Genomic DNA, 16,013 nt, shown 5'->3' on the forward strand with positions numbered 1-16,013 from the left:
TAACAGTGACTCATGGGCTAGATTTGTTGTTATTGAGGTTTCGGACTTTCTTCCACTTAAACTTAATCCCTTTGCAATTTCAAAGGCCATTTCCGGAATTTGTGGAGAAGTTACAAATGTTACCCGTCTCCGTAGTGGCTCGCTTCTTGTCGAGTGTGCACGGAAGCAGCAATCTCTGAATCTGTTGTCGATCAAGACATTTGCAAACATAGAGGTTGCTGTATCTGTGCACAGGACGCCTAACTCTTGTCGTGGCATTATCCGAGACAGAGCACGTTGTCTCGCTGATATGTCAGAGGAGGACAATGCTTCAGAGTTGGCAGATCAAGGTGTATCTGCAGTGAAACGTTTTACGATTAAGACAGAAGGAATTATTGTGAAAACTAACACGTATCTACTGACTTTTGACCGATCATCTCTACCAAAGTCTATCAAAGCTGGTTATTTCAACATCGGAGTGGATGTGTATGTCCCCAGTCCACTCCGTTGTTTTAAATGTCAACATTTCGGGCATGGCTCGCAATCCTGTCGCAACTCCTCAGTCTGCCATCGTTGTGGTGATCGACATGATGGTTCTGACTGTGAGTAAGAGTATAAGTTCGCCAATTGTAATGGTCCCCATTCTGCCTCATCAAGGTCATGTCCCGTGTATCAACGGGAATCACAGATATTGAAAATCAAATGCCAAAACAATATTTCATACCTTGAGGCAAAGAAACTGTTCACTCCATCAACTCAGACTCCATCAAATCTGACCTACTCTGCTGCAGTCACCCGCTCTGTAGCAACGTCCTCCGTTTCCTGTCAGACCGACTTGACATAGGTTACATCACCTAAACCAATTCCTTCTGCTTCAGCCCTTCAGAGTATTCCGAAAGTCACACACTCTACGTCTGCTTCTCAAACAGAAAATCACAATGAGCATCAAGCTGAAACGACTGTTTCTAAACCAGTAAGTGAAACTTCAAAACAGAAGAAAAAAAAGAGATTAAATGGAGACAAACAACCCATTGTCCCTTCATCTCATGATGTTTTAACACAGAATACATTTGCACCTCTAGATATGGAGGTTACACTGTCCTCACAGGACAGGCGGGGAAATAGTTCCTCCTCACATCCACGTGGACTCACTCCAATTAAGCCACCATGAATCACTTGACCAATCTAATTCAGTGGAATTGCAGAGGACTGAGGAATAACTTCAATGAAATACACTTACTTATACAAGATCTTCAACCGTCAGCATTGTGTCTCCAGGAGACCTATCTTAAAAATACTGATAACTTTGACCTCAGAAGGTATAATGATTATCATTCTTTTTCCCCTCCAGGCGATAAAGCTACTGGAGGCGCTTCTATTTTGGTACATCAGAGTGTCATTCATAGCCCTGTCACTCTAAATACAGATCTTCAAGTTGTTGCTGTTCGTCTGACCCTGCACATTGCACTGACATTGTGTAGCTTGTACATACCTCCTTCTTCCAATATTCAAAAGTCCGATCTTCAAAATCTATTTGATCAACTTCCGAAGCCATGTCTCATCATGGGCGATCTTAATGGACACAACCCGCTTTGGGGAAATGCTCATATTAATACCAAAGGTAAAATCCTTGAAGAATTCATTTCCGATAACAATTTATGTATTTTCAACGACGACTCAGCCACTTATCTACATCCAGCTACGGGAACATATTCTTCCCTGGATTTATCACTCACCGATTCAACCTTGTATAATGAATTCGAATGGATGGTCCATGATGATCTGTGTGGGAGTGATCACTTCCCCACCATTCTCAAAACAGTTAACCCTGGTGATGATCCACCTTTATCGAGAAGGAACTTTGCCAGGGCTGACTGGTCATTATATGAGACTCTGTGTGCTGAACAATTAACTCGTGATCGTTTTAGGAACAGTGAAGATCCTATTCAGTCGTTTTCTGATATCCTTAATGGCATTGCTGACAGAACAATTCCTCAGTCCTCTGCGGTTCCACATATTCGTAAACCATGGTTCAATAACGAATGTAAACAGGCCAGGAAGTGTAGGAAGAAAGCAGAAACATATTTTCGCCGCCATCCTGCTGTCCATAATTTAGATAAATTTAAAATGTTAAATGCCAAGGCGCGACGCAGTTTTAAACAGAATAAGCGTCAGTCTTGGCGAAACTATGTTTCCAAAATAAATTCTCGAACACCGATGTCAAAGGTGTGGAACATGATACAAAGAATAAAGGGCAAAGGTTCCAAATCTACAGTTCATCATTTAAAGGACGGTGATAATTTGTTAACTGGTAAGGCTGACATTGCCAATAAGCTTGGTGAAACTCTCGCCAAACATTCGTCTTCGTCCAATTATGTCCCTGAGTTTCAGAACATCAGAAACAACAGAAGAAGAAAAGAATACATTTTACATCAGACAATGGAGAAGACTACAATGAATTATTTTCAATGCATGAGTTACGTACTGCCCTTGAGCAAGCTCATGATACAGCAACAGGAGCTGATAATATACACTATCAGCTCTTGAAACATTTACCTGATTCATGTTTGGAAACACTTCTAAATATTTTTGATACAATATGAACTTCAGGGAATTTCCCAACTTCGTGGCGTAAAGCCATAGTAGTCCCTATACCAAAGCCTGGCCGGGATCATACTGATCCGTCAAATTACAGGCCAATCTCTTTAACGAGTGGCGTCTGTAAAACCATGGAACGAATAGTAAATAATCGATTAACATGGTATCTTGAAACCAATAATCTCGTAACAAATATTCAATGTGGTTTCAGGAAAAATCGTAGTACCATTGATCATTTGGTACGATTAGAATCCTTTGTCAAAAATGCTATAGTCAATAAACAACATGCAGTATCGATATTCTTTGATCTCGAAAAACCGTACGATACCACCCGGAAACATGGCATTTTAAAGGCTTTACATGATTTTGGTTTAAGGGGTCGTTTACCTCTTTTTATATCACAGTTTTTAAAAGACAGGCAATTTCAAGTCCGAGTGGGTTCAACTCTGTCTGACCATTATAATCAGGATCAGAGTGTACCACAAGGCAGTATTTTGTCTGTCACATTGTTTAGCATTAAGATCAACAGTTCATCCAAGGTTTTAAATGATTCTATCGATGGATCACTTTTTGTGGATGATTTTAATATTTCTTGTCACGGTAAGAATATGCATACCATTGAACGACAACTACAGTTGTGTTTAAACAAAATAAATAAATGGTGTCTTGAAAACGGCTTTAAATTTTCTGAATCAAAAACTAATTGCATACATTTCTGCCGCAAATATAAACCACATGAAGACCCAGAACTGTTTTTAAATGGCACTCCCATCAAGGTTGTAAAAGAGGCCAAGTTCTTAGGTCACATTTTCGACTCCCATTTAACTTTTCTTCCGCATATCAAATCTCTAAAAACTAAATGCCTGAAGGCACTCGATTTATTGAAAGTCGTGTCTAATTCAAGGTGGGGAGGGGACCAAGCTACGCTCCTACACCTTTACAGATCACTTGTCCGCCCCAAGCTTGATTATGGCTCCATTGTATATGGTGGAGCCTGCAAAAGCAACCTAAAACTACTACATTCTGTCCATCACCAAGGCCTAAGACTTGTCTTGGGTCTTTTAGAACCTCTCCTGTTGACAGTCTTTACGTCAAGGCAGATGAACCTTCTCTTAACCATCGACGTATAACATTATCTTTACAATATATTACAAAATTATATTCTAACGAGTCTAATCCTGCATTTCACTGTCTTTAATCCTCTTTATGATGATTTGAATAACAAAAAACCTTCTCTTGTTCCGCCTCTTGGGCTCAGAATTAAGCCATTTATTGCTGCTGCCGGCATTGAGCTGGAAAATATAGCTCCTTCCCTTCTTCTTTCTTCTCCTCCTTGGCAATTGGTTAGGCCACAAGTTGACCTAACAGCATTTAAAAAAGCAGAAACTAATGAATTACAATATAAACAAGAGTATAATCAATTAAAAAGTAAATATAATACATGTAAATCCTTATTTACAGATGGGTCCAAGGATGACGGCGCGGTGGCCTGTGCCACTGTCATTGGATCCAGAACAATATCTTCTCGTTTACCAGATAACAGCTCTATTTTTACAGCAGAAGAAAACGCCATATTAACAGCCTTAAAATATATTACAAGACACCCTAAATATCAACAATATATCATCTTTTCTGACTCACTTTCTTGCCTTCAGGCTATTAAAAATATTTCTTGTAAGCATCCACTTGTATTAGAAATTATTGAATCGCATAATGAGCTTGCAACTGGCCAATGCGACATCGTCTTCTGTTGGTTACCCAGCCACGTTGGCATTTCTGGGAATACAATGACCGATATTGCTGCCAAGACGGCACTCAACAAATCTGTGACACCACTTCTGATCCCATACTCTGATTACAAAGCTTGCTATCAGATCTTACATCCGTGATCTGATGCAGAAGAAGTGGGATACCCAAGTAGGTATCAATAAGTTACATGCAATAAAACCAACTATCGGTTACAGCTACTTGGGTTGTCAGTCCAGATTTGAAGAGGTCATCATACGACAATGTCTTATTGGCCACACACGATATACTCATGAGTACATATTAAAAGGTGAGGATCCTCCGTTTTGTATCCCTTGTGATGAAAGAATCACGGTCAAGCATGTCCTGCTTGACTGTGTTGAATATTCCATCACAAGGGATAAATATTTCAATGTCAAAACTTTGAAGGAACTTTTTTACAATGTTAATTATCATTTAATAGTTGAATTTTTAAAATAATTAGATTTGCTTACTGATCTGTAAATAGTGAAATATTTTATTGTTGGTAGTTTAGATTAATAACTGAGATTGTTAGTGGCTGTGCCCTCAAAGGGGGTTGAAGTAGCGTAAAATTATTGTCCTCCTGAGAGGTACATTTAAGTATACCAGGTTTTTAATCGTAGTAAATTTTGTTATTTTACTATATGGCTACTTTTCGGTATAAACGCCAATGGCTGAAGGTATGGTGTAAATCCAGCTAGGGTCCATGCAGGTAGCAAAGGTAATGTAAGTCTCCATGGTCCCTAGTATGGTGATCTACCTTCAGTTGTTAGCAATCTATAGCCCGGTTTTATATTGTATTGTCAACTATAGTTAAACTGTTTTAGATATAATTACTAGTTTTTAAATTATTCTCTGTGATAATCTAGTTATTTTACTGTCCTTCGTAGGCAGGCTTTTTTAATTTACTATTCCTTACTATGTGTACCAATTAATTGTTCTCGTCACGATATGGCTGAAATATTGCCGATGTGACGATAAATTTTAACTCACTCACTCTTATGCTGTGATGAGCCTAGGTACCAATTATGAAAGGAATCGAGTTCTTAAGATAGTCCAATTCGTACGTACGTACGGACGGAGCCTAATACTATATCCCCCGCTTCGCACTGAACGCGCGGCGGGGGATAATAATTTCAATTACAACTGGAAATTTTCAAGATAGATTTGTGATAGCCTGAAAACACGAGAGGGAGTCTGAACATCTGGCCTCACTTATTGCCAAGGAGGGGAAGAAAGAAGACGTGAAGAAGATATAATTTCCAGCTCAATGTTAGCAGCAAAAATATATGGTTTTACAATTATTCCTAGAGGCGGAATAAGTGAAGACTTTTTTTAATGCAGATCCTCATATAGGGAATTAAACACACATTTGTGTGCATGGTTTGACTCATTTGAATAAAGTTTTGTAACATACTGCAAAGATAGTTTGATACGGCATCGTTTTAGAGGCTCGTCTGCTTGGAGATTGAGATTTACAATAATAGTTTGGCAAAATATTTCCCCCAGATCTGAGTAAAATGGACACTGTAATAAAATATGAAACTTGCACAGGTACTATACAGAATGGACATAATCTATCTTCTGGTGTAATCTTATATTTTCTACCAACTTCAATCATTAGATTATGATTTGAGCAACGGAATTTGTAATTACAACAGGCAATGCGATAAGCGGAAACATTTAGTGATGATAAACAGCGTTCATACACATGAAATTCTTTCATTTGTCTATAAAACTTCGACTTAGAATACTGCCCTAGATAATCAGTCCATGACTGGTATCAATATCCACACATCGTTGTTTGAACATATTCCGAAATCAGTTAACATTTTCGACACCTTGTACCAGCCAAGACAATCCAAAGCCCATAGTGAATAATAACTCCTTGAGTTTCATCATGAGTGAATAACGACCAAGTTCACATCTGGCAACACTGTTGGGTCAGTAGCCAATCAAGTGCTATATGTTGAGCAGCTTGGCAATGTTCGTAATCTTTAGCCTTGGTAACAGCACGAACATTCCAATAAAAAGTTTTAATGTACCAACATTTTCCCCTATAACGAGCCGATTGATAGTACCGGCCTATTCTACCCAAGGTGAAGTATGTGTCGAGGTGGCGTGTTGGACAAGAGAAACACGGTTCCTGGCTCATTTGCACTCAACTACCAGAATTCTGTCCTCCACCGACGCAGGGGTGCAACCTATGGCAAACAGGTTGTACAATTCGGTCGCATCCTACAACCAACAATGAGTGCTGTGGATACATTCGACCCCGGGTCCACACGAGGCGAAGAGCTATCATCGTTACCCAGCACCCACCACGAGGAGGTTGCTCTTCAAGGGTGCCAAATGGTCTTTGAAAACCTATTTACTGGCAAATTGATTTCTGAATTTTCGCTTGGTTTTCCTCCAATCTGTGACCTGAGTTTGAATATGTTGCTAACTAATTGACGAAATATTCATTTCAGATTCCAGCTTGGAATGGGTCGAATATTTTCAGCAAATTCTGTCATCAGGAAAGCGACTTCTTTGCTTAAAGGTAACTTCATTTATTCCATTTAATCTTTAAAATGTGCAATCATATCTTAATAGTGTGTGGTTTATATATCAACGCATGTTTTGTTAGAGAAAATATATACATAAAACATTTGGAATACACTTTTACACAAGATAAAGAGTATCAACATGATAACATATCAGAATGATGATGCATTAACGTCTTTGAGTGGCATGTTTGGTGAAGGACAAACTTTATGGATGAACAACTTCTTTATTCAGATGATGCGACGTTTCGATACAGATTCTTGTTTCGGTGTCTTAGCAGGTTTGAGTCAGATAATGATGATGATAATGATGATGATGAGTGTTTAACGTCGGCTTCTGACTGTAGTCAATGTCGCCGACGGGGTAGGTGGGAGCTAATATGATAATGATTCTACCATGACTTCAATAAACACTGGATTGTGATTGGTTAATTAAAGTCATTCAGAGGTATATTATCACGTTATATAGGTCTCTGATATTCCGTGCGCAATTATACATGGTTTACGGTAATGCACTACACCAACATGGCGGACACCAAACAACACACCGATGCATTGATAAATTACGTCGATTTTGCTGTCGGAAATTACATATATGTCTTTAAAGATGGATTTTGCGAGGAGGGGCTCGACTCACTACTTGCGTAAATCAATGCAATAGGTGTTTATACATACAAAAGAGTTTCGAAAGCATGGAAACAAATATTCAGTCGAACAACATCAAAACATCGTCTGCTTTCTGCATAAAAAGCCAACAAGAAAAATATATTTACGTTGATTCTATGTTATGTCAGAATAGATTAAGCAATTGACTGCTACATAATCTTTTAAGTTTATTATCAGCTTTTGTCAACGATATCGCCACTGATCTTGATCCGGTAACGGAGGATGCATTAACATCGAACCCGAAGAAATGTTAATGCCTTCCGTCCACATAAATAAATGGCCTACCTTTAGAATGCAGCACCACAAACTTTAAAAATACGTCATAATACCCTTTTACGTAATGTAATGTGATTTTGTTCGAAAGCACATTCTCGAAACAATGCCCTATGACGCCTGCATGGCAACATGGTTGTCTAGCTCAGCAACTGCGTATTAGCTCCACTCACTGGGGTTTCATCTCTACTATGTCAATGCATAATAAACAGTTTGGTTATCAATTCAAACAAAATGATATATTTTTTAGAACTTTGTACGGTTTCAAATTTAGTGGTAGTAAAACACATTTACAGAATCTGCAAAATTAACTTAAAACCGTTCTGTTAAGTCCAACATATTTTTTTCTAAAAACATAATATCGTTGAAAAAATGATTTATCTGTCATGATCCCTTTTATCCAAGCAGTGTAGCTTGATCTAAAGTAGTCTATTAAAATATAATTGATTACCTTACCGTGTTTATGCCAGAGGTACATCCTCATGTCATGTTCCATCCTTTCGGAAATATCACCACAAATCTGGCTCTTTGTCAACAGCCTCGCGAACATGCCAGCGAATCCGATTCAATTTGAATCCACTACACTTTGAAGCCACAAGGTCACAAAACACTTTCCAAAATGTAGAAAATAATATCTGTAGAATCGAATTTGAGCACAAAGTACACACATGAGTGTGTAAGATTCACCACCACAGTGACTCTTCTGTCACGCAGACGTAGAGGTTCGTGAAATCATCACAGGGCGCAAAATTCAACAGTATCTAAATTCGGCACAACGCAGACTTCTCATTACATCAAAAACGCCTCTACTCTTAAATTTTGTACCAGTACCAGTAATTAGATATCAAATGCTATCTCAGTCATACAATCAGGTTAACCTTGCGCAAACTGTCAGAAGCTCTCCTGTCGCATCTTTCCAAATTCCGAATATGCTAAGTAAACATAAACAATGACTTCCGAGACAAGGTCAAGGCCATGAGGTTGCTGACATTATTCTGGTGGGGAAAGCGTCGACGGTGGAATTTTCAAATGTGAACCAAGCCTTTTAAACTTATTTGATATATGGTTTCAAATTTATCAGTTAATGATTGGTTATTAATGCATTGAAAAAACAAAACGTTATTTGTTATTACTGAATCTGGAGTTTGTTAGTTATTGACGGTTTGCCACCAATCATCCCGTTTCGGGCGATGCCTCTTGAGATAGGAATGCGAGGCCGCTTCACGTATTGACCCGTAACCAAAAAAAGAGTTCTAACTGAAATTGTTCATAAAATTGTCATGGTAGCATGGAGATAAACCTACTGTGTGGGAAAATCAGAGGTATATGACGAAATTATAATAGCTCTAAAGTTTTCATTTAGGTTTATCTCCTAAATATGTTAATAATGGGGAATAAACCACCATAACCCAAAAATATAAGTGAAGGGAAGTTAACTTTTCTGAATTTGGAACATAAACGTGTAAGAACATGAGATGAAAATAATTAAAAGCCCAAATTATGAAGGGAAAGTGAAAAAACCCTGCAGTATTTGCTATTTATAAATTTCTTCTCTTGATAGAGGTATAACAAAATTGAAAGTGAGTATAAATGGGGGCCATGCATGGGGGTTGGAGGGTAGTTTTATGAACAAGTAAAGCATAGTGGGGCTATATAAATTTGATGCAGTTAAGCCGCATGTTATAGATAAGGGGACTTAGTATGGAAGGAGAAAGGCGTTAAGTTAGGTGGAGTTGAAGAGGGAGCATTGAAGGCAGTGAGATAGGGGCCGTACGTGGAGAGGTGTCGATAACTGCGAGTGTGGCTCAGCTGGGATGATTGGCCTTGACCTTTGGCTGGAGAATGATTGAATTTGAGGTTAAACGTAGTCTTTTAGTAGTGTCAATGTAGGTGGGGTTTTAAATATATGATATAATAATGGAGTAATAGGGAATAATCCACCATACCCCGACAAATATAATCGTAGGGGCTTTAAACTTACCTGGAATAACATAATGGAAAATAAAGTAAAAGCCGAAATTATAAACGGAAAGCGAAAAGATAAAGCAGTTTGTTAGGTAAGAAGAAGTGTTAGAACTGAATAGATAGTAAATAAGGTTGGGTGGGTGGGGGTGAGAGGGATATAGTAGGGTGGCAAAGCATAATTGGGCTTAAGTTTGGTGTTACAGGTAAGCTGTACTGGTATGAATAAGGGACCTAATAAAGAAAGGAAAAAGGGTTGAGATTGGGTGGGGGGTGGGTGGGTATGGTGGGAGCCTAGAAGGCGGTAAGGGGTTTGTGAGGGTGGAGGTACAGATAAGCTGCGTATCTGCGTAAATTACGCTTGAATTTTTGTAAATGCTCAATAAATGTGATCTTACATGCGTACACACAAAAATGTCACATCTTAGCTTGCGTACCGGTGGATAGATAAAATAACTGAGGTATATTGAGAGGTTCTATTTCAGGACATGAACATGACAATTTGCAGTCTTTCTTATCGTTGCTCATATTACAGATCAAATTTATATAACAAACACTAACATTTAAACTTTATTATGTTTTCAAATTAATGGAAAATGGCAAAACACCAAACTGAGTTTGAGTGAGGTGAGTACAATTTATTTGGTTACTCAAAAGAAAATCAGGATACCCAATTGAGATGAACACACGAGTACATAACTCAGTGACCCAAAAGGTTATCTGAGAGGTAATGGTGGTAAGTAAACGATCTTGGGTGGTGTTGCACTGGGTTATATGAGAGAGTGGGTGATGTGTGAGGACGACGATGAGCTTGATGATTTTACGTCAGCTTCTGGCGGGTGCCAATTTCGTCGACGGGGTAGGTTGGAGCCACGATAATAATTAATAAGTTATAATAAGGGATAAACCACCATACCCCCAAAAATGTAAATGCTGGGGCGTTAACCTACATGAATTTTAATAGAAACGTTAGAACAAAAGAGAAAAATAACAAAAAGCCGAATTTATAAAGGAAAAGGAAGGAAAACAAAAGGTGGTTTGTGGTTTACTAAGAGAAGGAGTGTTAACTAATTGCTAGGGAATGAGAAATAAGTATAGCATAGGTGGACTTTGTATAGATAATACAGTTAAGCTGTATTGCAGTAGAGATAAGGGGGCCTAAGAAGTAAACAAATAGGATTTAAAGAAGGGGGGGGGGGGGAGGGAGCAAAGAAGGCGAGTTTGTTTGGTGAAGAAGATTGGGTGGGTGTCCGTGCCTGAGGGGAGAGGTGGGAGATTGTTGGTGAGAGTGATAGTTGAAACAGGATCTAGATGGAGTGATTGCTAGGGGCGCGGACGTGGGAGAGGACAATGTATGCTGCTGATGATGATTTGAGGTTTTACGTCGGCTCCTGGCTGTAGCCAATGTCGCCTACGGGGTAGGTTGGATCTAGGATAATAATCAATACGTTTATAATAAGGAATAAACCACCATACCCCAAAAATGTAAATGATGGGGCATTAACCTAGGTAGAATTTAGTTATAAAAACGTTTAAGAAAAATGAGAGGAAAATAAATAAAAAGCCGAGATTATAAAGGGAAAGAGGAAAAAATACACGTAGTATTAGTTAATAACAGAGAGGTAGCGATTAAAACTAAACGATAGTAGGTATAAGTGTAAATGGGGCCTTGGGGGTGGGGTGGGAGGTGAGGTGGGGTAGGTATGTAAACATGTATAGCATATGGGGCATCTGATGTGAGTGCAGATAAGCTACCTGTATTAAATAAGGGGGCTTATTAAGGAAAGAAAAAGGGGTTAAGTTGGTTGGGGGTGGGGATGGGGTAGGGGGAGCGAAGGAGGTGGTGAGGCATGGACCGAGGCTGGGTGGTTTGTGCTGCGAGTGAGCTGGCTTAGGTAAGTGGCTTGACTTTGAAGGAGAGGGCTTGTGACTGCTTTGTTTACATTTAGAGGCGAGACAGCTGTGTTGCGAGGGTTGCGCGGACGTTGGGGAAGACAATTAGTGGTATGGTTAACTGAAATCTATTTTGTTTGTATGAAGTGTAATTTAGATTTGTAGTGCCTGCAATTAGCCTGTTTATGGCCGTGTCAATGTTTTTTTATTATTTGAGTATGTGGGCATTTTTCTTATTGGTGATTTTATGATAGATGTGACCCATGTGGATTTGTTTGTGTTTATTTTGTGGTGGAAGTTGGTGGTTAACTTGTTTGTTTTAGTGAGTTGATGTGGGATTTGACGATTATTGGTCTATTGTAAAGGAATGCCTGTATGAAATTTAGAATACGCCCGTGTATGGCATTTTCCTGTAAGTTTTGGATAAGGCCGTTGTGCCAAATCATGTTGAAAGCTTTGCTAAAGTCAATAAAAATGACCAGCGTGTATTGTTTTTGTGCTTGTGCTACCTTTATATCATGCTCCAAATGTAAAATATGATCTAAAGTTTGTCTATTTGGAGTGAAGCCACTCTGGTCCTCCTTGATTAAGTTATGGGTTAGAATTTGGTGTTTTAGTCTATTGTTTACTATAGACTCAAGTGTTTTACATAGATGTGAAGTGAGTGATACAGGCCGAAATGAATCTGGGGAGTTGATGGGTTTCCCCGGCTTTAAGATTGGCACCACCTTAGCTGTTTTCCAAGAAGATGGGATGTTTCCTGTGGTCATGATTTGGTTAAATAATGTGAGTGTTAAGTTGAGCATGTTTGGTGGTAGTTTGTTGAGTATGGTGTATGTGATGTTGTCTGACTGTTTTTTATGTTTAAGGGCTGCCTTGAGTTCGTGTATATTTATGTTTTTGTTCATGGGTAGGTGTGAGTGGTTCTGGTGTGTAGGGTGGTTGGTTTTTGATGATGTTTTGGAAATTGAGTTCCATGTTTTGGAAATGTGCTGTGTAGTTGGTGGAGCTGCTAGTTTTCTAAAAGTGGGCAGCAGCTATATTAGCTTTTTCTTTATTTGTGGGGAGGTTCGGAGGGTTTGGTTGAAGTACAGTTTTGGAATTTCCCTGAATAGCTTAATTTTTTTTTTTCACATTTTCCTGGAGTTATGTTGTTTTAGCCTCAGGGTTGAGCAAACAATTTTCCAAGATTCCTTTCTTGCTGCCTTGATTAGTTGTTTCGTGTCGTTTCTGAGTCTTTTGGCAAAATATAATTTGGATCGGTCCCTCTTTGATTTGTTGAGGGCCTTTTCCCGTGCCTTTCTGGCTTTAATAATATCTGGGCTCCACCATGGGACTGTTTTCTGTGCTTGGGTGGTCCGAGAGGTGGGTATGCATTTATTTGTTATGTCAATAATGGTGTTGGTGAGATGTGTGTTAAAAGTTTCTGTATCGGTGTTATCAATATTAGATGTGTCTACTTGTTTGCATAGTTTAGTGAATTTGTTCCAATCTGCTTTCTGTAAGTTGTATTTGATTTCTGTGTTGGGGGTGGGGGTAGTATTAGGGGTTGTTTGTGGTTCTGGTGCAAGAAATCTTGATATGGTAATTTTGATGGGGCAGTGGTCACAGCCCCAGGTGTCTGAGTGTACCTCCCATAGACAAGATTTTGATAATGTAGGCGCGGTGATAGTTTGATCAATTGCTGTAGGTGATTGGACGTGGGAAAGAGGGTATCTGGTGATCTGGTTGTCGTTTAGGGTGATGACGTTTCTGTCGTCTAGCCAGTTTGATAGGAGAATGCCGTTGTTATCAGTTTATGGTTTGGTGCCCCATAATGGTTGGTGAGAGTTAAAGTCTCCGAGGATAAAGGTGTTGGGCGTTATGAATTTTGCTATGTTGTCCAAATCTTGAGATATAAGTTTAATGGAAGGTGTTCTGTAGATATTTATTAAGGTTAGTAATTTATTATTAATTGTTGTTTTGATAGCCAGGACTTCTAGATTAGTGGTTGGAATATCAATTTCTGAATAGTTTAGTTTGTTTGAGATAAATATCCCCAGGCCCCCCAGCTGGGGTTCCTGGGAGGTTTATTGGCCGAGGTCTGTCTTTCCTGATGTAATTGTAGCCTGGGATTTTAAAGGCGAATTTGGGTGATAATTTTGTCTCTTGTAGGAAAATTATTTTGTTTTGGGCGAGGAGTGCCTTAAGCTCATGCCCGTTTGCTCGAAGGCCGTTACAAATCCATTGCATCTGAGCCCATTCTCTTCACACAGAGGTTACTTGTCATATCTTCCTACGAACCTCTGTTCTAATACGGCCATATTTCCCGGTTCTCGTAAAATCCCCTAGCGGCAAAAGATCGCAACACGAATGATCTCCCTTCTTTCTATCCAATCAGAACACGTGTTACATCGACTTAGATTCAACTTGACTAACACAAGCAAATGTGAGGCCACAAATATCCCCCCATCTGCCGGGGACTTGTGTTGATGTTACACACAAGACGTTTAATGGCTAGCTTGTCCGTTGTCAACGAGTGAGTGAGTTAAGATTTTAAGTCACATCGGCAATATTTCAGCCATATCGTGACTAAAGCAAGTTATAAATATATCAACAATTTAAGTAAAATTATAAAATTCTGCCGACGAAGGACAGTAAAATAACTAGAGTATCACAGATATAGATATAAAACTAGTAACTAAATCTAAAACATTTGAACAATACAAGACGATACAATATAAAAAACAGGCTATTGATCGCCAACAACTGAAGGTAGATCACCATACTAGGGACCATGGGGACTTACAGTACATTTGCTTCCTGCATGGACCCTAGCTGGATTTACACCATCCCTTCAGCCGTTAGCAATTTAGCAAAACTAGCCATACATTAAAAGAACAGGTATTCTACGATTAAAAAAGTGGAACATTTTAATTTACTTCGAATGTTGTGGGACTTACATTGCCTCTCAGGAGGACAATAATTTTACAGTACTTTAACCCCCCTCGAGGATACAGCCACTAACAATCTTACTTACTAATTCAAACTTCCAATCTTAAAATATTTATGTATTTACAAATCATTTAACAAATCTAATTCTTTTAAAAATGCAATAATTAAATGAGAACTGATACTATTAAAAAGATCCTTCATAGTTCGTGATTTAAAATATTTATCCCTTGTGATGGAATACTCAACACAGTCAAGCAAGACATGCTTAACCATGATTCTTTCATCACAAGGGATACAAAATGGAGGATCCTCACCTTTCAATAGGTATTCGTGAGTATATCTTGTGTGACCAATACGACATCGTCGTATGATGACCTCTTCAAATCTGGACTGACAACCCAAGTAAGTGTAACCGATATAGGGTTTTATTTCATGTAATTTATTGATACCTACTTGGGCATCCCACTTCTTTTGCATCAGATCACGGATATAAGATCTTATAGCAGCTTTGTAATCAGAGTATGGGATAAGAAGTGGTGTCAGAGATTTGTTGAGTGCTGCCTTAGCAGCAATATCAGCCATTGTGTTCCCAGAAATGCCAACGTGGCTGGGTAACCAACAAAAGACGATGTCGCATTGGCAAGTAGCAAGTTCATTGTACAATTCAATGATTTCTAATAAAAGTGGATGTTTGCAAGAAAGATTTTTAATAGCCTGAAGACACGAAAGAGAATCTGAAAAGATGATATATTGTTTATATTTACGGTGTTTATTAATATATTTAAGAGCTGTTAGTATTGCGTTTGCTTCTGCGGTGAAATTTGAACTGTCATTGGGTAGTCTGGAAGATATTGTTTTGGACCCAATGACAGTGGCACAAGCAACCGCGCCACCGTCCTTGGATCCATCTGTATATAAGGATTTATAGGTATTATATTTCTTTCTTAATTGATTAAATTCTTGTTTATACTGTAAATCATTAGTTTCGGATTTTTTAAATGTGGTTAATGTTAAGTCAACTTCTGGCCTCGACAATTGCCAAGGAGGAGAAGAAAGAAGACGAGAAGGAGATATATTCTCCAGCTCAATGCCAGCAGCAGAAAGGAATGGTTTAATTCTGTGCCCAAGAGGCGGAACAAGAGAAGGCTTTTTGTTATACAAATCCTCATAAAGAGGATTGAAGACACAGTTAAATGCAGGATTAGATTCGTTTGAATATAGTTTGGTAATATATTGTAAAGATAATTTAATACGGCGTTGGGAAAGGGAAGGCTCATCTGCCTGAACATAGAGACTATTAACTGGAGAGGTTCTAAATGATGCAAGACAGAGTCTTACCCCTTGGTGGTGAACAGAATCAAGTAGTTTAAGGTTGCTTTTTGCAGGCTCCGCCAT

General features: G+C 38.8%; 1 protein-coding gene across 1 annotated transcript in view; it reads left to right on the forward strand.

Annotated features, from left to right (window-relative positions):
- Nucleotides 1–16,013, forward strand: part of LOC124279323 — a 133,911-nt gene that overhangs the window by 46,064 nt on the left and 71,834 nt on the right. The window contains exon 21 of the mRNA XM_046715134.1: nucleotides 6,816–6,886. Coding sequence (XP_046571090.1) covers nucleotides 6,816–6,886 — 71 coding nt within the window. The remainder of the gene's footprint in view (nucleotides 1–6,815; nucleotides 6,887–16,013) is intronic.

The sequence above is a fragment of the Haliotis rubra genome, unplaced genomic scaffold (assembly GCF_003918875.1).
Source record: "Haliotis rubra isolate DU_JTF1 unplaced genomic scaffold, ASM391887v1 Scf25, whole genome shotgun sequence".
In the NCBI taxonomy this organism is placed as follows: Eukaryota; Metazoa; Mollusca; class Gastropoda; order Lepetellida; family Haliotidae; genus Haliotis; species Haliotis rubra.